This window comes from Manis pentadactyla, chromosome 2, assembly GCF_030020395.1.
Source record: "Manis pentadactyla isolate mManPen7 chromosome 2, mManPen7.hap1, whole genome shotgun sequence".
NCBI classification, from domain to species: domain Eukaryota; kingdom Metazoa; phylum Chordata; class Mammalia; order Pholidota; family Manidae; genus Manis; species Manis pentadactyla.
In genome coordinates this window covers 206901046-206923611 of record NC_080020.1, presented here as the reverse complement: position 1 = coordinate 206923611, position 22566 = coordinate 206901046, and the positions used below count along the sequence as shown (strand labels likewise).

At 41.2% G+C, this 22566-nt stretch overlaps 1 protein-coding gene across 4 annotated transcripts in view; it reads left to right on the top strand.

The window, feature by feature from the left end:
• The window catches only part of CRIM1 (cysteine rich transmembrane BMP regulator 1), a 184756-nt gene that overhangs the window by 136256 nt on the left and 25934 nt on the right, over nt 1–22566 (top strand). For 2 of the 4 annotated variants that reach the window (XM_036931634.2, XM_036931635.2), the window contains 5 exons: nt 6848–7004; nt 9732–9853; nt 10907–11116; nt 14657–14872; nt 19433–19654. In XM_036931634.2, coding sequence (XP_036787529.1) covers nt 6848–7004; nt 9732–9853; nt 10907–11116; nt 14657–14872; nt 19433–19654 — 927 coding nt within the window. The remainder of the gene's footprint in view (nt 1–6847; nt 7005–9731; nt 9854–10906; nt 11117–14656; nt 14873–19432; nt 19655–22566) is intronic. The other 2 variants (XM_036931637.2, XM_036931636.2) reach the window with 2 other exon arrangements.

Here is a 22566-nt window from a genome sequence, read left to right as displayed (position 1 = left end):
TGTTGAATGCCTACGATATGCCAAACACAAGGGATACAAAAAAAATAAAAATGGGCCTTATCTTTGACTAATACTGTTAATAATGCTAGTGTGTTATAATGATTACAGCATAACCAAGCATATTGTAGACAACCTCTTTAAGATTGAAACCAAAACCCAGCAGAAACGTGTGTCCTTCAAAAGTACGTGGAAGGTGTAAGAACTTGTTCGTTATGCTTCAGAAGATTGGAGACTGACGAAAGTTAGGCTTGGGGTGGATTAATGATTGTGCATTGAGCATTGACTCCCCTATACAGAATTTTATTGTTGTTAACAACCATTTGATCAATAAATATGAGATATGCCCTCACACACAAAACAAAGTACACACTTCCAATTGTAAAATAAATAAGTAACCGGGATGTAATGTATAGCATGGGGAGTGTGGTCAAAGTATTGTAACAGCTTGGTGTGGTGATAGCTGGTACCTAGAATTATCATGTATGTAAGTGTTGGGTCACTGTGTTGTGCACCTGAAACTAATGTAATACTGTGTGTCAACTACCCTTCAATAAAAAATAATTATCTACAAAAGAAAAAAAAAAACAGCTTAATACATAAAATACCTAAGAACAAATTGGAAAAAGTTTCAGGATTTGCATGAAGAAAACTACAAAACTCCATCAAATATAAAAGGGTGGGAATAAATAGAGAGTTACGCCTGGTTCTGGGTGAATAATAATGCCATCATTACTAAAAAACCTTTTATAAGTATGGGTGATATATAGTGTTGTATTCGTTTTGGGTGTGCAGCATAGTGATTCAACAATTACATACATTATGAAATGTGCACCACTCTAAGTGTAGGTACCATCTGTCACCATAAAAAGTTTTACATATTATTGGCTGTGTTCCCCATGCTATGCTTTTCATTCTCGTGTATTATTTATTTTGTAATTGGAAGTGATAAAGAAGATGTGGTTTATATATATATAATATACATACATATATATACACACACATATATATTTGAATGGAATATTACTCAGCATAAAAGAGAATAAAATACTGCTGTTCATGAAAAAAAAAAAAGTACATGGAAGGTGTATGACAAAGGATTCTTTTGTTTGTACATATTGTAGCTTCGCTATTTTAACCTGTAACAAATAACGTTTGGGTAACACTGCTAAGCAAAGTAATGCATCAAGAACATACGATGAATTTAAATTATCCCTGATTCATTTTCTTAAAGACATATTTAGAATAAAGAAAAAGAAATGTGCTAGAAAATATTTAGAGAAGTATAAGAGCAACAAAAATTAAAACTGAAATCATTAAATAAGATATTAATAGCCTAACACCTTATTGGTACAAGCTACTAAAAACATTATTTTTTAACCAGAAATGTTTATGTGTATCAAATAGACATAGTAACACTTCAGCTCACTGTATGAGCTGTATGTAGTAAATGACAGCTATGTGAATTAAATGCTGTCAATCTTATAGCATCTTATTTTGTGCATCTTTAAATGAGTGGATTTGACTAGATTATTTTTGACTTATCTTCCAGCTTTAACATTCTGTAGGTCTAGAAATTAATAATGCTTTTATCTAGAAACTGATGCAGACAGAAAATTAATGGTAGCAAGGAGAAAAACCCTTCATATTTTGAATGAAATATGTATCCGACTCAAGCGTCTAAAGAAGGCTGCAGCCTCAGATACCGGGAGGCAGGCTCCCTGTTCTCATTTCATTGTAACTCTGAACTAACACTTATCAAGGTGGAGATTGAGACCACCATTTGCAGGGTTGCATTTCTTTATTCAGTATCTCAGGAACTTCATGGTGTTCTGGCTGATAGGTGGAGGGGTATTCCGGGACCCAAGGCTGTGAGGTACTGCAGCAGGGAAGTGCCACACCACTCTGGGGACACTGTCACAGTGTGTTCTGTATGCAACTTAAAATAAAGCAGGTATCCACTTACAGTAAAGTAGTAATGACACTCTCTACAGTTGTTCACATTTTGGCCCTGGGAGCAAACATCTCTTTCTCCAGAGTAAACAGAGTTTACTATGTAGCTGCCATCATCCAGCCAAAATGTGCAGGCCCTGTACTTTGCCATTATTTATCACTTTTTTTCTGATGGTAATTTTCCCTTATGGTTTAGAAAGCATTTTTAGATCAAAGTCATAATGTTCAGAAATCAAGAATATAAAGCCAGTGTTCTTGTTCTTGTGCCTCAAGAGATGTACTAAAGCCTTTCAAACAAACTTATAAACAATCCCTCACCCATCTATGTTTCTAGACATAGATGTTTCTAATCTGTCTATTCTGCTCGCTATGTAAATGTTTGCCTTAATAATGCATTTCTCTCAAGAAAAGTCCATAATTGATACATGGATCTAGGACTTCCATAATCTTGAGTGTTCTGTATTTCTAAGCTAGAAGATGGTATTCTGAGATGTTAAGCAAGTGCCAGTATTTTGGAGTTTTCAACACTTACAGATAAGTTTTATCATCCTATTATTTTTCCATTAATATGGCAGCCTTGATAGTGGGTGTAAATAGCAAGATCGTGGACTGATTCATTCATTCAGCAAATATTTATTGAATGTGTACTCCATGCTAACCGTCATGATAGCCCCTGGACTGTATAAAGAAAACAGGGCCCTACCCTAGAGCCCCCTTCTGGTGGGGAGCAGAATGGAGGCAGGCCCAGTCCCTAGCTTGCAGGTGAGTGCTCCCACGTCAAGACGGCCTTACAGCATCTACCCCTGTGACAGGGCCAGTCTGCCCTCTGCCTGTATTTTTGTTTAGACTCAGCAGCCTTTGTTTGAAATTCTCTTGCATTGCAAAGCAGAGGTAGTTAAAGACAAATGTACTTTTTATGAAATTGTTTAAACGTGGTAGTTCAACTGCTCTCTTTTTTTTAAAATTTTTTATTAAGGTATGATTGATATACACTCTTATGAAGGTTTCACATGAAAAAACAATGTGCTTACTACATTTACCTGTTATTATCAAGTCCCCACCCAAACCCCAATGCAGTCACTGTCCATCAGTGTAGCAAGTTGCCAGAGATCCACCATGTCACTTCTCTGTGATACACTTTTCTCCCCGTGATCCCCCACACCAGGTGTACTAAACATAATACCTGTTAGTCCCCTTCTCCCTCCCTCCCCTTTGGTAACCACTAGTTCATTCTTGGAGTCTCTGAATCTGCTGCCATTTTGTTCCTTCAGTTTTGCTTCATTGTTATACTCCACAAATGAGGGAAATCATTTGGCATTTGTCTTTCTCCGCCTTCCTTATTTCACTGAGCATAATGTCCTCCAGCTCCATCCATGTTGTTGCAAATGGTAGGATTTGTTTCTTTCTTATGGCTGAGCAATATTCCATTGTGTATGTGTACCACATCTTCTTTATCCATTCATCTACTGATGGACACTTAGGTTGCTTCCTTATCTTGGCTATTGTAAAAAGTGCTGCAATAAACATAGGGGTGCATATGTCTTTTTGAATCTGAGAAGTTGTATTCTTTGGGTATATTCCAAGAAGTGGGATTCCAGAGTCAAATGGTATTTATATTTTTAGTTTTTTGAGGAACCTTCATATTGCTTTCCACAATGGTTGAACTAGCTTACATTCCCACCAGCAGTGTAGGAGGGTTCCCCTTTCTCCACATCCTTGCCAACATTTGTTGTTCTTAGTCTTTTCAATGCTGGCCATCCTTACTGGTATGAGGTGATATCTCATTGTGGTTTTAATTTGCATTTCCCTGGTGATTAGTGATGTGGAGCATCTTTTCATGTGTCTTTTGGCCATCTGAATTTCTTCTTTAGAGAACTGTCTCTTCATATCCTCTGCCCATTTGTTAATCGGGTTATTTGCTTTTTGGGTGTTGAGGAGTGTAAGTTCTTTATATATTTTGGATGTTAACCCCTTGTTGGATATGTCATTTACAAATATATTCTCCCATACTGTAGGATGCCTTTTTGTTTTGTTGATGATGTCCTTTGCCATACAAAAACTTTTTAGTTTGATGTAGTCCCATGACTTCATTTTTGCTTTTGTTTCCCTTTCTTGAGGAGATGGGTTCAGGAAGAAGTTGCTCATGCTTATATTCAGGAGATGTTTGCCTATGTTGTCTTTTAAAAGTTTTATGGTTTCATGACTTACATTCAAGTCTTTAATCCATTTCGAGTTTACTTTTGTGTATGGGGTTTAACAATAATCCAGTTTCATTCTCTTGCATGTAGCTGTCCAATTTTGCCAACACCAGCTGTTGAAGAGGCTGTCATTCCCCCATTGTACGTCCATGGCTCCTTTATCATATATTAATTGACCATATATGGTTGGGTTTATATCAAGGCTCTCTAGTCTGTTCCATTGGTCTATGGGTCTGTTTTTGTGCCAGTACCAAATTATCTTGATTACTGTGGCTTTGTAGTAGAGCTTGAAGTTGGGGAGAATAATTCCCCTTGCTTTATTCTTCCTTCTCAGGATTGCTTTGGCTATTTGAGGTCTGTTGTGGTTCCATATGAATTTTAGGACGATTTTCTCTAGTTCGTTGAAGAATGCTATTGGTATTTTGATAGGAATTGCATTGAATCTATAGATTGCTTTAGGCAGGATGGCCATTTTGACAATATTAATTCTTCCTATCCATGAGCATGGGATGTGTTTCCATTTATTGGTATCTTCTTTAATTTCTCTCATGAGTGTCTTGTAGTTTTCAGAGTATAGGTCTTTTACTTCATTGGTTAGGTTTATTCCTAGGTATTTTATTCTTTTTGATGCAATTGTGAATGGAATTGTTTTCCTGATGTCTCTCTCTGCTAGTTCATTGTTAGTGTATAGGAATGCCACAGATTTCTGTGTATTAATTTTGTATCCTGCAACTTTACTGAATTCAGATATTAGATCTAGTAGTTTTGGAGTGAATTCTTTAGGGTTTTTTATGTACAATATCATGTCATCTGCAAACAGGGACATCAACTGCTCTCTTTAAGGGTGAAGACCATTCTAGATTAAAGTCTACAGTAAAACTCCTTTTTTATAGGACCAGAAAAGTAAAGACACAAAGGTGCTCAGACACCAAAGTTTCAAGGAATTTAATCCCCAGGAATGCTGACTGTGGGATTTCTCAGAGTATTTTTAATTCATCTGTTTCCTAACATAATCTCCTTGGTGCCATGGCTTAAAAATTCTTGTAATAGAAAAATAGGCCTACAGCTTAGGTCTCAGTGTCAGAGAAAGAAAAGTGGCTGAAAGTCTTCCCCGTCCTCCATCATTCCCTTAGTAATGGGAAGAGACTGGAAAAGTGATGACCCTTCAAGTCATATAATTACAAAATTTCAACTGAGTCATTTGGAATTTCACTTTTAAGGAATGCAAATTAGTAATCATTGGCTTCACAGTATGATACAGACCCATGAGGTTATATCAAATATGTGTAATGAAAGGTTTATGATAATGACAAAGTAGAAAATTATACCATAAATGACATATTCCTTTTTAAAAGATAACAAATTAATTATCTGAGTAGTGCTAGCTAAAGATCATGAAAACTGCTATCTTGAAAGATTTATGTAAAGAATGAACTCATTTCACCTATTAATTGTAGTTAAGGTTTAATTTCAGATGATAAGATTTGTGTGTGGAGGGGACGAATGTGCTCTGTTTTTACTACTAATTTATGCGTTCCTCACAATATTTATGCTTAAAGGGTGTCCAAATAAAATATTTGCTTATTATTCCAACAGAAGTACCCTCTGCTTCCTTCCTCATCAGTCCATGCAGAGCAGTGATCAAACATTGCTCTACTTTGTCATCACCGTATCAGTCTCTTTAAATTTGATTGTCTTTCAAATTCTGTACTTACTTCATACAGACACCAACTTGCTTTACTTAATCACCAAGCACGCTCTTCTCACCTTGCCATTTTCATTCCCCCATAGCTCAGTTAACCCCTATATCATCATACCTTTTGAAGTCTTTTTAGAAGACATCTATTAAGTTACTACTCCAGTAGTTTCTTTTGCCAGTCACCATTGCGCCTTTCCTTTTTTTCTTCCTTTTAAAATAATAAGTTATAACTGACTAACAGGACAGTTAAACATCCCTCTAGATTCTGCTAACAGAGAAGAGTTTGAAATTTTCAAATAATGGAGAGTTAAACATTAATCTAGGTATTTCTTTGACATGTACATTTTTTAGTCATTTAAGTGTTATTAATATCCTAACACCTGGATATTTGTCAGCAGCAGGGGGAAAATACCTAAATGAAACACTACATATTTCACCTTATATCATGTTATAAGTGATATGCTTTTTAAACAAGAGGTAAGAAGTCCTTTAGGCTGTACATAATATGCAGTATTTTGGGATAACATCTAAAACTTGTAATAGTAAGCATTTTGTGAACATTTAAGAAGACGCCTTATAGGCATGCAGAGGGACCAAGGTACATAATGAAATTTGGGCTGTATGTTTCTAATTCTCACATTTTAACAATAAATGGAAATAAGTTGATTGAAGTGACTAACAAGTTCCATGAAAAAAGGCACCCAGTTTCATCCACATCTCAAAGAGCAGTTACCCACTTCTCTTCAGCATGAGATGAGAGCACATCATATATCCATTTTTCAAAGTTGGACTTTGTTTTGTAACATCAATACCAAAACATGGATTACAATAACCATGAAATAGCACAACCTGTGGTTTTTTCTTACCATTCCTAATGCTATGGCAGAGCTGAGAAATTTACATCTGTGGAAGATTAGAAGATGTGGGGAAGGTGCTGAAGCATCGGTGTGTTCTGTCCCGTTTGCCTTTGGAAGAACACGCTGTCTGTGTGTGCCTACAGGGGAGGAGCTGTGCCTGGGCCTCAAGCAAGGCTGCACGTTGGACTGCCCTTTCGGCTTCCTGACCGATGCCCGCAGCTGTGAGACGTGTCAGTGCCGCCCCCGGCCCAAGAAGTGCAGACCTGTAATCTGTGACAAGTATTGTCCATTTGGATACCTGTAAGTATTTCTTAATTCAGAAGATCTGTTCTTAATTATCTGTAATTCAGTGAAATGTCCCCCCATACCTGTTTTTGTTAGCTGGGGTGTGTGGGGTGTGTGTGTGTGTATGTGTGTATGTGTGTGTAAGTGAGAGAGAGAGAGACAGTAAATGATGTACTGAGTCTAGAACACCTGTGCTTGTTAAATCAGGTAAATCAGAAACCAAGGGGAGGAGGGGGCCTCCAAAGATGAGGATTTAGTTTGCTCTTACTGTTCATGAAGCTGGGCCAGAGCCTTGCCGCCACACTGCCCTCTGGGTCTGTCCTGTGAGACTCCATCGTGGCAGGGGCCTGTGGGCTCTGCGGGGGCAACGGAATTGCCATGCGGCCCCAGCATTGTAAGTGCTACAACTTTTCACGACTGTCCCCATGACTATTTTGTGATAACTTACTTAATCTGTACTTGAAGATCATTTGACAGCCACTCACTCACAATGTGGAGCATCCTTACCTCCCATGTTTGATACCTTCCCTCAGTGTGTAGTCTACAGTTTATAAAATTTTTTCATTATATAACAGCATATTATATGAATATCCTTGGCTTCATAGATAATATGAAGTTCCTTGATATGAACCATGACTTGTATTTTCAAACATTCTTTATTGAATCAAACCCCATGAAAATCTAGATTATTCCAGAGGAGAAAGACAATTCACATTAGTTAGTATCTATATTAGCATCTATTTCTGTCTTTATACCAAGTCGGTCCCTTAAACGGTCACCTTTCAGAATCTTGCTTCATCATTCTTTCCCTGGTTCCCTCCCCATTTTAGTCCTTCTGCCTTTCCAATTGATGTATTTGTGTAGAGCTAGTAATTATAAGGGACTTAGATCTATCTCTTACCCATCTTCTTAAAATCATTGCTTTTATACTTCCTCTTGGAAATTCTAGTGTAGTAGAGAGTAAGGGGTCTGGAGTCTAATTTTAATTAGGTAGTTGAGAACATCATTCTTAAGAAATCTCCAAGTAAACTAATAAATCATCATTGTTCTTAATACTAAAATACGACTATGATACCTATATAAGTGTAGTTATTTCTTAGCATAACTGTTCATGTAGAATAAAGTATTATTAACATAACAGTATGACAACCACTTGCTGCTGTATTATGACAATTCAGAATCAGGGTTGCCTTCCAAACCGACCTCCATCTCGGGAGAGAAATCTCTTAGAGGCTCACCGATTTCACTTTGTATGTCTGTCGGTAGGCACATTCAGGGAGACTGAGTTGGCTGCCGTAGGCAATTGAGCACTACATCAGCTAGAACATATGTTTCAAGGACAGCCTCTGAAGGGGAAATCTTGGCCAGACACCCTATGAGGGTGTTAGATGAAGGCAGCCATCAGTGCTCCCTTATGCATCTGCTGAGTGGGTCATTACTGTGTATGAGCAGCAAGTGCTTACAAAGGGGGTGGGTGGGTGGATGGATGGATGGATAGATGAATGAATAGATAATTGAATGAACAAACTGATCAGTTAAAGCCTTCATAGATCCTGAAAAATGACACAATATGTGACAGGAGTATGAACCATGCTTTTAATTCATTGTGCTCATTATGTTGACATTAATATGTAGAGCCTAGTCTAGTGTTCGGTTCTCATTCGTTTAGCAGATGGTAGTTTAATTGTCACTGGGGCAGTGGTATACCAAGGGTTTCCCATAGAGAAGCTCTTCTCTTAGAGTTCTTTAATTCGTCAAAGATGAGAACAAACAGGGATTTCTTTTTTAGTTAAACACCACCATTGCCACTTAGGGCTGCTAGGATGACACCCGAGGGTAGAGTAGCTGCTCCTATGAGGTCCAGGAAGCCAACTGGGGCACAGCCTGCACAGAAGTCATGTCTGAGAGGTGACTCAGTCCTGCACCTTGTGGACAGAGGCAAAAGACGGGGTGCTCCTTTTGTTACAGGCAGTTTTTTCTCTGTTTAGAGGAAAAATAAGGAATCATTGGTAAAAATTTTCCTGTCCAGAAGATCTCCACTTAAACTACTGTAATTATTTTATAAACACATATTTGTTTACTCTTATCTTTCTGATCAGCACAAAATTTAGGCACTCTAGCTTATTAAAGGAAAAAGTGTTCGTCCAGCCTTTTCCTTTTACCCCATATGCTTCAGTCATACCGCCAGGATGGAGTGTTTCTCAATAGACATTCTTCGAACTAATGAAGTAATTATTAGATACTGACTGCAGGACTTCTTCAAAGATTTTATTCTTTATCAACATTTGTGTAGGATTCCCTGGCTATGGATCTGTTCTCCTTCTATCTTCTGTAAGTTTCAGTGGGTATCTCATTAAGATTTTTATTAGCATCTGAAATTTCTGAGAGATTGCAGTCAAGTGAGGAAGGCTATAGCCCTGACCAGAGAAGGGCTTTTGCCCCTCATGCTGGCCTCCAACATTGACCGACAGTCTCTTCTTCAGCAGCCTATTCGTGGAGTTATACATTCATCTTTTTATGGTATGGCACCACTTTTCCTAATTAGATCAGCAGTCGTGTCATTGGGGTTCTGACAGTCACCTCTCAGGGAGCTAATGACACATCACTCCAGGAGTTTTCCAGAGCAAGAGTCAGATCATTCTGCTTACTAGCAGCATCACTTCAGTGACCCTGGTCTGAGTGCTTGGGCATCATTTGACACTTCTGGATTTTCTGACCTCTGACCCAATTTTAATTACCCAGGAAGAATAAGCATGGCTGTGACATCTGTCGCTGTAGGAAATGCCCAGAACCCCCATGCAGTAAAATCTGCCCCTTGGGTTTCCAGCAGGACAGCCGTGGCTGTCTTATCTGCAAGTGCAGAGGTAAGTGCAATGCACGCCCCTTCCCTGCCCCCGAACAGGCCGAGCCACAGAAGCAGAGCAGAAGGACATCATGTAAATGAAACATTTTCGGTGACTGCTGTCTACTCTGACACAGATGTCACTCTCTGGGACCATCTCTTTTCCTCTCATCTCAGTGGAATAAAATCTCAGAATCTAAACATAGAATGGCAAGCACATTACCCAGATAGTCACTTCTTAGGTCCAGTTTTACTTGTCTCAGGATCTCTCTGTTCAGCACTGAAGTGAGAGAATTGATGCAGCAGTGATCCCCCTTTAAAGCCCTTGAAGGTGGGTGTGCTCAGACAGAATGCGCATGCATCTTCTGGTGACACAGTTTTCCATGAGAATTTCGACTTTCTCTGAATAAGCACCAGCCAGCCAATACCTGTGTATAGGCACAAATCCTGAGCTGAGCTTTTACCTGGGACTTCCTGCTCCAGAGACATTCCAGAAGCCATATATGAGCATGCACTGTGACTGCTCTTCTGCCCCGACCCCTCCCTGCCCCAGCCCAGCTGCCCACCCCAATATTAGTTGTCAGAATGATCCACAGATTAAGCCATGAAGCTTCCCTCAGGTTTGTTGTGTGCTTTTTCCAAGTTGGACAGTTACCACCTTAACAGTGTTTTTAAAGGGTCAGAGTAAACAAAAATCTAGTCACTGCTTCAGTTGTTCTTCTGAATGAAAATCTGTTAGATTTCCCCACTGGATAACTTCTAGAGTGAATATTCTGCCTGTGTTAAATGTATATATAACATTTTGCTATGAAATCAATGCTCATCGATTGTGTAAAGTATGAGGAGTTGAGAGAGTAAAAATCAATTGTTATCCCACCAATGGGAGAGAAAGGTATTTGCAGACTTTTTCTTTTTCTTTTTTTAAATTGAGAGCATATTTAAGTTCTTTCATGAGCCTTTCCCGTGTCAACTGTCCCTTTGGTCTTTGGTATCTGGGTAGACCTGTGAGGACCCTATAGGCTGTTTCTCCTGTACACTAGCTGCTGCTTTACCAGGCTGCCTTCTGTCTGTCCAGAGGTCCCTGCTTCAGCCTGGCCACCCGTCCTGTCAGGCACATGTCTGTCCATGGATGGCCATCATCATAAAAATGAGGAGAGCTGGCATGATGGGTGCCGGGAATGCTACTGTCACAATGGACGGGAAATGTGTGCTCTGATCACCTGCCCGGTGCCTGCCTGTGGCAACCCCACCATTCATCCGGGACAGTGCTGCCCGTCATGTTCAGGTAAAGGCTGGCTGCCATCTCGTGCTCCCTAAGCAAATGATTTCTGCCTTGCAGGGCCCTGTCTGTAATTCTGGAGGAAATGCAGGGGACCACCCCTGAAACATATTTCACCTCTCTGTGGTTTTTGTCAACAACAGCCACAAAATCAGCCAGGTGCTATAAATGATTTGCCAAAGACCAGAGAAAAATTCTAAAGCTCTGAAACTACTCTCCTTTGTTTTGAACAGTTTACTCAATTATATTGGTCTTTGAACTACATTTTTGAAAGGTTTGTGGGCTTGTGTACTTAACGGCAGCTCTCCATTTTTTGGATAGTGTATTAAGGCTGAATGTCTTAGTTAATTAGAAGGGATTTGTTGCTAACTTTATTCCATAAAAGCTTATTATTTATAAAGTAATAATTGAGAGTGAGAGAATTATTGAAGTCTGTGGCTATTGCTCTTTCTAAAATTAATGGCTATGGGACACTCTTGCCAAAGGAAGAAATTTAGAATAACCACACATCCAAAACATTTAAAATCATATTAATGGGAGTCACGATAAGTTACTGGGAGCACAGAATAAATTTTAATTCATAGGGGACCAAATTTGTTGTTGTCAATAACAGAATTATTACCATAACACCTCATCTAGTGTCTTTCATCCGAAGAGCTCTATACAGTTTTATTTTTACTATTTCTTTTTCTGTGCAGGCCACTTTGAGTCATAGGAAAATACACTTAGGCAGTTTTTTATCTGGAAAACAGACACAGAAAGATTAACTTTCTTACCCAGAGTAAATTAGTGTGTCAGCTGGAAGGCTAGGGAGAGGTGAAATCTCCTGATTCTTACACCAGATTTCTTTTAAGGTTGAAATGTACTCTCAGGTGTTAGAGTCACGGTTGTTTTCCCTCTGGCCAGTCCTGCTCCTGTATCTCCCTGTGGAAGGGTCCACCTCTGCGACGGCGCAGCCAGGAAGGAACCTATGTTCTGGTCCTTTTGCAGCAAGGCAGGCCTAGCCTGAGAGTGAAGGGGGCTGACGCGGGCAGGGCTGCACCTTCCTCGCCGGGCCTGGCAGGGGTACAAAGCAGGGTACGTGACATCCCTTGCAGCTCTGAGGTTCTGCACGCCCCAGGAACTAAGGTTTCACAGGGGCAGGTGTCCCATGCTCCTGGAGAGGACCCCATTACAGTGTTTGTTTTGTTTTTTAATCCCATAGTTCGAATGTGCTTTGTATTGAAACTATTTCCTTTTTACACGTTCCGCTAGTTAAATATGGAAAACATTAGTGTCCACAGAAAGAAGATAAATGAGCAGCTTAACGAGACAGAACTCTGTGGACTCTTCGGGGAAGGAGAAATCATTTGTTCCAGTGAGGACCCCATGCTTTAATTGTCAGCATGACTGTGCAGAGGGGGCTGCACCTGGGTCTTTGCTCAGCAGGGACTCCGTGAAGAAGTCAGATAGACTGGTGAAAATGCAAGGACGTCACTAAGTGCTTGTGATTGACTTCAGAACTGAATGTCAGAGGAACCAAAGCTAGTTTTCTCTATTACAGAGAGAGAGAAAATTCTTAAACAAACATGCACAGAGTTATTGACATACTGTTGTGGGCATGTGAGTATCTAGATATACATGTGTAAAAACACATATATATTGACATATATAGATGTATGGGGAGTTTTCCAAAAGTGTTTAGTGGATTGCCACATACAGATTCTTCTGACTAGAAGCCCCAGAACTGTTGTATTCATGGATTCCTACTTTAAAGAATATTTTATCCCTTTTCCATTCAAGGATCAGCTGCTTTTCTTTCTGGATTAAGTGAGTAGCTCCTGAACTCTTCTGATAAAAGATTCACAAAATGACACTGTTTCTTAGAATTTTTTCTCTTTCTCACCCTCTGCCTCTCAGATTCTCTCTCCATCTCTCTGCCACTGTCATGTTTTGCCTTGGGGCATGTAGTGTAGCAAAGAAATTAGCAAGGTAAGATACCAGCAAACACGCACCTCCTTTCTTCTGACCACTTCCCTGCATGGCACTGGTTAGAAGGGCAGTAATTGCCAATCTTCTCTAAGTCCTTCTTGAAAGCAATAAGGGAGCCTTTTTCAAAAATTGGTTTATTGATGCTCTCTGGAACAATTCTTGTGTTCTCTATAACCCATGAGAAAAGCACTTTTATAATCTCGTTCCATCTCCATTTTCCTTCTAATTGTCATCCTCGCCACTTGCCTCATACACAGAAAGTTTGGTCCATTCGCTTATAAATATAAGCATTGGCTGTCAGTTTCCTGCAATATGTCTGTCTACTTGGTCAAAGTTCCAGTTTCTTCTAGTCCCCTTGAGATAAAGCTATATTAACTGTATCAGCCCACACCACTGTATCTCACTAGTGGCGTTACCTCTCATTGTGACTGCTGCTTTGAAAGTAACAGCGCGTGAGTTCTTAGGAGATTTCAGCTCAGAGCATCTCTACACAAACAGGGTAGTTCTCCTGAGGCCCGATCTCCACTGAGCTCCAAGCATGAGCTAGTCGTGGTGTCTTCAGACGGCTTCTCGGCAGGGTTCAGCACTGTCAGCACCCACTTGAATGCTTATTGTATTTGGATTACATGAATATGGTTAATGTCTTCCTACTTCTCATTTTCCCAGCATAACTGCAGGGCAACTCCCAGTACCTCCCCAGATATTTGCAACATTAAATTCCCTCTCTGTCATTATCATCTCACGAAGATAAACAGAGTCATCTCTCCTCTGGGGAAAGGAATCTAGTTATCTTCAGCCTCTGAGCATTTACCTCTCTTGATGATGGTATCACCAAACAGATGTGTAGTCTCAGGTGAGGGTTTTCAGAGTACTGATTCTGAGAGAGAATTCCTGCTTCCTGCTCAGCCTGCTGGCAGCTGCTCCAGATTGAGGTGTGGCTTTCTCGGCAGCAGGACATACTTCCAAGCATAAAAGTACTTGGGACCTGAGAGAGGATGAAGTGGAAGTTGTGTTTAATCTGGAGTCATATCCATTATCCAAACACACACAGACTTGGTTTCAAATCCCTTATCTGCTTTTCATACTCTAAGCCTTCAGTGTCCTCATCAATAAATAGGGTAATATGCCTACCTCACAAGGTTGGTTTAAGAAATAAATGAAGTAACACCATGTAAATCACTTAGCATGGAAATTGGACCGTAGCATGCATTCAGTAAATGAGAGATCATTATTCTAGACAATTCCTACATTCACAGATATCCCTTAAGAAGCCCCTGTTTTTTCCTCCACAGTGAAAGTCTTCTCCCTATACATGTGTTCTCGTACTGAATTTTCTCATTACTGTTTGACAGACTTGAGCCATTTGAACCTCACTTCCTCTAACTAGCTCTTCTTTTGCCTTGTTATTTCCAAATATGGAATATCGCCTTCACTCTTCTCTTGATAAGAATAGAGTAAGATGCCCTGCAGCCAGTTGTTCTCCATCCCTTCAAGCACACAGCACCAGGTTCTTCCAGAATTGGTAGGACTGCAGATGAATAATTTCTTGTGTTTTGATTTTGTGTCATTCCCCAGATGACTTTGTGGTACAGAAACCAGAGCTCAGCACCCCCTCCATTTGCCATGCCCCTGGAGGAGAATACTTTGTGGAAGGAGAAACGTGGAACATCGACTCCTGTACTCAATGCACCTGCCACAGTGGGCGGGTGCTGTGTGAGACAGAGGTGTGCCCGCCGCTGCTGTGCCAGAACCCCTCGCGCACCCAGGACTCCTGCTGCCCACAGTGTACAGGTACCTGGCGCTGTGCCTCAGGGGCGCTTGGTGGGGAAGGTCACCAGTCATCATTCTGCAGGGCTGGCAGGCCAGGCTGAGCCCCGCATGGGAGCATGCGAGACCCACTAGCCAGAAACCAATACAGGAACATCTGCCTATGAAATTCATCCCCTCCTATTGACCATATATTTATGCAATTAATATGCCTTGCACCGGAGGTGACTTTGAAAAGAAAAGGGTATTGTTTCCTTCTGCCATTTTCTTCATAATCCTATAACTCAGACTCAAGAGACAGTCCTGCTGCATCAAATTACGCCAAATGATTTTGCTAATACGAAAACTCATCTTTGTCTTTAACAAAAATTGAAGAGCAGTTATTGATAAATGATGTAAATATTCTTTGAAAATATGTGAGGTTGGTGAAGATACTCTAAGGCTATTAAACACAGGAATCACTAAAATACACATAATGCTCACCCCTTAAACCTGGGATAATTAATAAGTTAGGATCCAAAAGTATTAAGTGACTAGCAATGCACATGTACATTCTTTTTAGTTCTCAGATATTCTGGCCTTCACAGGTAAATTTATGGTCAAAACACAGGTACAATGAAATTTTTATCATGATTGGGAACATAAGTTACTGGTTTTGTAACTAAAGTAGCACTTCTAATTAACACTAGAATATATGACCTTTTCCAAAAGGTATTTGATTAGCATAGATAACATTCCCAAGTTGGCAGCACAGCTAGTTCTATTTTGTTACTGCTTAATCTTTTATCTTTTCAACTTAAATCAGTGTATACTCTTAGAGCATTTATGCTCAGTAAAACATAAACTCTTGTGTTTTATTACTTTTTTTTTTACATGGGATTTATCTAATTGGCTGGCCAGAATCTGTTGTGTCATCATACCCAGCATAGTCAGTGTCCAGTCTTCACGGGTTCACGCTGGTAATGTTTTTTCATTGCATCAGATGAATGTAAAGGGACAGCCACTTTACTTACTGTTGGCATCGTCCACTGTTACCCAAGTATCATCATCTTAGTACAGAATTCTTGGTGTAATTAGCCATATGAAACAGAAGCTTAATTAATTAGCATGCTGTCTTTTTAGTATGAGAACTAGTCCACACGTATTATGTTGTTAGTATGCGTAATGTAGTCCCCAGTATATTTTTACCATTATCACTCTTTTACTCAGAGGCCAACCCTGCAGTTTCTCCATTAATATATAACCATGACTATTCCCATCCTCTTGATAGAAACCACTTTGAGTGGTTTCTTCAGTGGTGGTCATGAATTTATATCCATTTAGATACTCATTTCACAAATACTAATGGAATGAATACCTGTATTGAGCCATGGGGGCCCCAGGTTAATGAAAACAGACACTCCTGTCCTATGGGGCAATAATCCAAAAGAAGAGCCAAACAAGACTGTTCCATGTTGAAGTAAATCATGACACGCTGAGAGGAGTGCCTGGAAAGGAAAGAATTAATAGCATATAACCCAGGAAGCTTTAACTAAAGTGGGAAATACTTCCGGTGCCACTTGTGTTAGGAGCTGAGGACAAATACAGGGGTTGGTTAGGGGAGGAGGAAGCGGGGAAGGGACTCCTGCTGGACACTGACCCGATTTCATTGGCGGGACACCTGACTGGACTCAGGTTCAGCCCAGAGAAAGAGCAGAGCTTCCTGGAAGTGGGACTCCTGGGTGTGCCAACACGTGGCTTCTTAGAGCCGGGCCCTCAGGGCGAGCGTGCGTGCTGGGCCCAACACTCCGGCAGCGCGGGGCGGCGGGATTCCTCTCCTTGCCGACACGTGGTTCCTAACGGGAAGCAGCCACTGTGTGCCTGGCTTTGACTTCCCATTTATAAATTTAGGCTTGGGTGACTTCTTTTCTTTACATACACCTTGAGAGATACATCAGTGACAGCCCTCGTCTTAAACATTGGGGCTTTCTGTCTTACCTATCAGTATTCCAAAGGTTACTCTTCCATCTGTGAGTAAGAGCACATGTGAAATGCTCTTTTCAGATCAGCCACCTACCCCCTAATTGATCTTTCTGACCTTTTCATTCATAGTTGTATTGTAGTGATTTTAAAAAGTCTTAAAATTCAAAACATCAATTTCTTCACATCATGTAAGTTTCAGCTGTCATGTTGATAAATGGTATATTTCACATCTAGAAAAATACCTCCTCTAGTGTTAGGATACCTGCATCCTAGTGGTGCAGAGATGACATGTACGCAGTCAGGAGAGGCGCATCCCCATGGTGCTCACTTCCCCCAGGGTGCCTGGTCATTCCTTCTGTCCCCCAGCTGTCCCTCTCCTCTGGCCTGCTTTAGAACAAGGTCTGGGAATGGAAATGGGTTCATGAAGAAAGACTGAACATCCCTGCAGGTTCTCCATGGGACTTCACCTCACAGTAAAAAAGGGAGAGAATAGAATAGCACTTCTTTCTTTCTTTTTTTTTCAGTTTTTAAGTTCTCTTTATTTGTTAGAGTTGGAAAGAAACAGCATAAAAGAGAAAGGAAGGTAGAATAGAAATTTAAAACGTGAGTGAGCACCAGTGAAAGAACTGGAAAAAAACAAAAAGCAATAATATTCGGAATAAGGCATATAAAGAAGGGATTCTTGGGGCAGAAAAAGTGGGAAGGGAGGCCAAAGAAGGAAGGTGGACAGCATGGACAAGATTCCCAAGTGACGCTTCCAGTCGGGGCTCAGTTGGGCATCTCCTGTCTGCAGCAGAAGACCTGCAGATGCTGCGTCTCAGCCGTGGCTCCCATTCCAACCTCCATGGATCTTCTCCAGGCCTTATCAAGATGCCTGCAGCCTCTACAATACTCATTTCAGCTGTTATTTTTTAGCATCATCACTATTGTCCCTGCATCCTCTTCTATATTTTTAGACACAAGGTTGGCCATTGTGCTCACAACCCACAGAAACCTTACAGCAGTTTTTACAGAGCCTCTTGTAGACTAGAGTGAGTCGTCCAGATTTCCAGCCAGAGCAGAAGTTAGCAGTGGTCAATCTCTTTAAAAGAAATTACCCCTAGACATGGATGACCCCAAAAATATCACTGGGAAAGTAATCCCATCTTACAGTCTTTAACCCACATGGATGTGATACCCAGGATTGGACCAGAACACATTTGCAGCAGTAGAACCAATGGCTGTCACTTGGGACCGCCTTCAGGACTGGTAATGGGAGACAGGGTTCTATGACTCAGAGGAGCGGCTGTGGGCCAGTGCATTACGACCTCTCAGGGGCCCTCAGAGAGAGCCCAGAATAACGTGGCTGCCATGCTCCTGAAAGAGGTTCTGTCAGACTCGCTGGCCATGGACTGTATTCATGAGATAGATGGAAGGAGAATGTCATCTGTAGAGTGTGCGTCACTGTGTTAACTACATTTCTATCTCAATTACTTGTTTTGTGCCCGAAAATACCAGAGTTCATTTAAGTTGATTTTGAGAGGAGCATGATGATTCTTTTGACCATATATCCAATGAGAAAATGTGGCTCTCTTAGAGGTTTGCTAGGTAGGACCATCATGGCTATTTCTAGGCTCTTGCATTGTGAAGGTGGTCAGAAGTAATTCTCTTCAGCAGAATTATGACATTTCTAGCCTAGGAACCTCACTAACTTATTTTTCTTCATTACTTCCCAGTAAGGTTTGTGCCTGAGGTTAGAGTTTTCATGCAATTCCAGTGAACGCCAAGACCCAAGATGATATCTGGGTTTTCTGGTGACAGTCTTTTCTGTTTCAGGTTGGAACTAGATCTGGGAGCCCTCTGGTCAAAGTTTAAGTAGTAAAAACACAGATGGTTTGCAGATTTCTGCCTGGGTGCATCCTTATGAGTGATTTAGATTTCCCATCATTTCTCAGCCTAATTAATGTGGGTGCCTGCCCCTGAGAGTGTTACATGTAGGTGTTTTTTGGTAGGTGCCCTGTAAGTCTGTTGGGGAATTGAGTGGTTAGGGCTGCATGTAGCTGCAAGTAAAAGGAAACACAGCTACAGTTTTTGAACAGAGATTTCTTTTAATACATCACAAGAAGTTTGGAGACAGATGTTTATCAGCAGCGATTCAGTGTCTGTGTGATGTGAAGGCCCCTCTCCTACAGGTATGTAGCTACAGGCAACAACCTCATTGGAGGCATGAAGAATGTGGAAGGACAGCTGCCCTTCTTTTAAAAAAATGGAAGTTTCCCAAAGTCCCCTCACTGCACAGGAGACTGCAGAAGTATGGAGCAGGACTGTCCTGTTTGACTTCAACCCTCATGGCCCTCGTGCTTACCCATCCCCCTCAAAAAACCGAATTTTGTTAGGCTAAGGAAGAAGGGTGGGTAGCTAACAGAATCGCTGCAACAGATCTCTTGGGCTCTTTGTTGTTTTGCTTGAAATTCAAGACCTGCCCAAATCAGACTTGCTGTACCATTACTGCATCATTGTAAAGGACGTGCACAAAGTCACAGTGACAGGGCTTGTAGGGGACAGAGTGAAGCTCACTGTGTTACACAGTTGGTGGCCTATGGAATCTTCTTTTCCCTGCTGACCTTATGTTCATTTTTCCAGATGAACCTCTCCAGCCTTCCTCATCCCATAATGAGAGCGTGCCTAGTTACTGCAAAAATGATGAAGGGGATATATTCCTGGCAGCTGAGTCCTGGAAGCCTGACGTTTGTACCAGCTGCGTATGCATGGATAGCGTAATTAGCTGTTACTCTGAGTCTTGCCCTTCAGTATCCTGTGAAAGACCTGTTTTGAGAAAAGGCCAGTGTTGTCCCTACTGCATAGGTAAGATCAAGAAAAAAAATCCTTCGTCTCTACCAGTGGCCACTAAATCTACATTAACAGCCATTTGCCTAGGTCAGTTAATATTTTTAAAATCCATTTTCCTGGGTGACTTACCATGTGAACCCGAAGTGTAGTATCAGGCAGGGGAAAGATGTGGAAGGTGTGTTCCCAAGATAAACCCTACTAAGAATAAAGAAATGCACTCTGAATGTCTCTTGTTGCTATAACATTGTCTCATGGGGCTTCTTGGCCATGTCAGGATTTTCAGTAGAACTCTCCTCCACCCTGTTACTATTTACAGTGTTTTTTTTTCTTCATAGAAACACCATGTCCCGTAGTAGAGTACACTGAACACATAAAGCTTGTCGCTGCTTTGAGATCGAGTAAATGTGAAACACTAATGTAATCTCCCAGTTATTCCCCTGTCTCCTCACACGTCATTGATTCCATTTAAATCATGGAGTCATCCACGTTGAGAGTCTAGGGACACCAAGGGAGGCCTGAGTAGCTAACAGAGCCCTCTCATTCTTGTGGCCCATGGGGACACAGCTTGTGAGCAGAGGACATACGTACATTAGCGCCTGATGTTTGTACCAAGACTGGTCCTGTCGACATAAGCCAGATGCTCTTCTGGAGTCCAGAAGGCAAGGCTCAGACAGCTGGCAATGCTAATAAAGGCATGGTCCCTGCTCCCAAGGCTCTCACTCTCTTTTATTGCTTTTGTATCAAGTAAAGCTCATAAAGTCAAGTGAAAGACAATGACATATCTCAGTCCAGGAGTGAACCTATAATCAGAGGAGCAGGAGAAAAATTAGGCAAGCTGTGTTAATTGTGGGTATTATGCATTTATTGTTGGTGATTTTTGCGTGCTCTCTAGATACAAGTCGTTGCATGTATTTGGGGTGATACCTGAGGAAGAGGAGAGATCTTTTGGCCCAGAGCTTTGTAGCAATTCCCCTAGATGAACCGATGAATTGTGCTCAGGGGCTTATTGACCATAACTCAAACTTGTCAGCACAGTGCCCTCGCCTTGACGGTGGCCTCTGGCACAACACAGGGGACCACGTCTGAGCTTATTCTGCATGTTGGTATACAAGAGATAGATAATTTTAAAACACAATTCCTGCTCTCAGGAATTTTACACAGGTAGATTTCCTCAGTGTAATGGCCAGGGAGTATTAAAATGTATGTTTGAAAGCTGGATTCTCTTCTTTTAATAGGTGACCATCTATGTAATTTATTCTTCAAACCATGGTGCTTTTGAGAGTGAAATGGGAGCTATTGGTAATTATGATGGGACAAAAGCTGTAGGCCAGGAGTGTCCTAAGCCTATCAGGACATTTTTAGTGACTGGGCATTGGGTTCTGCTCTAACATCCATAAGCTCTGAAACTCCTAAATGGAGCCAAAAGTGTATCATTTTCGATTCATTTTGTATCAGACATCCAACTTCGTGCTACTTATCTTTTCAAAGAGCTGACCAAAACTCATGCAGATATGGCACAGCCTGGGGTGAATCTAAACGCGTAACTAGGCCACAGTTTTCAGGCCAGTGGTTGGGTGGAGGGGGCGGGGGGAGGGTACAGCCAGTAGCGCTGCATTTACATTTCAGAAGTTCGATACAGAAATGGTTGATGCATCGGCTGAGGGCGCTCGGATCATACTTGGAAATCTCATGGCCCAGGAGGCCTGAGAACGCTCTCTTACCTTCAGATGAAAAATTTGTCAGTGAGTCTCTCATGTATTCAATATTCTCAGATTGTTTTGTTTACATAAAAAGGTTCCTGTTATATTTGCTCCTTAAGTGGTAAATTTGTAATTAGTAAGTTTCTCAGCTAGTAAATATGTTTCCATATGATAAATAGTAAATCAGTTCTCTTTCTCACAAAGCCAATTTCAGTAATTTAAGTTTATGAAAAGAAACCTGCAAATCATAGTATTCTGTGTCTCCTTATTTTTTATTTTTGGCTTTCATATTTCCTATTCCAATTCCTGCATCATTTAGACTATACATTCTTCTGCAGGTGTTGGGAGGGAAGTACCAATTTAGTTGGAACTTGTGATTTTGATTTTCAATTAGATGGCACGCACTTTCAGTAAATTGTGGTCCATATAAACTCCTAGTGGTATAATGGAAATGTTCCTTCTGATACATCTCCCTCCACAATTCCCCCTTTCCCCCGACTGAGGCAGGTATAATTGTATCACAAACCTACGATTTATCTTCAGGGGAACATTGGGGAAACTTCACATGTGATGGGCAGCACTGTGTGCTCTTATTCGTTCATTCATCTTAATGCTTCATACATGTTTCATTATTGAAATAGTCATTAAGCCCCTTCTGTATGCATCCTACTTACTTTGCAAGTAGCCTTGCTAGATCGGCCTTCAGACCAAGCTGATGAAGTCAAGTTCAGTTCATGACTATAATGTGGGGATTTCCTGTCTGACTGTAGTCAGTTCCCTTGGCCTCGTCAGGCTTGTTCTCTTGCTGGCCTGGCAGCCTGGTCCTGGTCCCTCTGTGAAGGCTCCACGCTGGGCAGCATTACGCACCTGCAGGTAATCCCCAGACAAGCCCCACCGCGAGGCCTGCATCACCTCTGGAGATCACCCAGCGTGGGGGAAAGAAAGGCCAGCGTTTTGCCTGCCTTAAGGCACTGGATCGTTTCTCCAGCAGGTACTGAGAACCAGCTTTCTCAGTCTGAACCCAGTTTCTTCTTAACCTAGATCATCTGCTCCCAGGGCGGCATGACCTCCCCACAGCTGCAGGTCCCTGGGTGGTGGGGGAGGGGGGAGTCCTCTCCCAAATTAGCGCTACAATATGGAGCTCTAAAGACCTCAGACGTGCCTTTACTCTGACTTCTTTTTTAGTGATAAAACTCCTAAACAAAAGCGTGCTCGCCTTCCACCTTG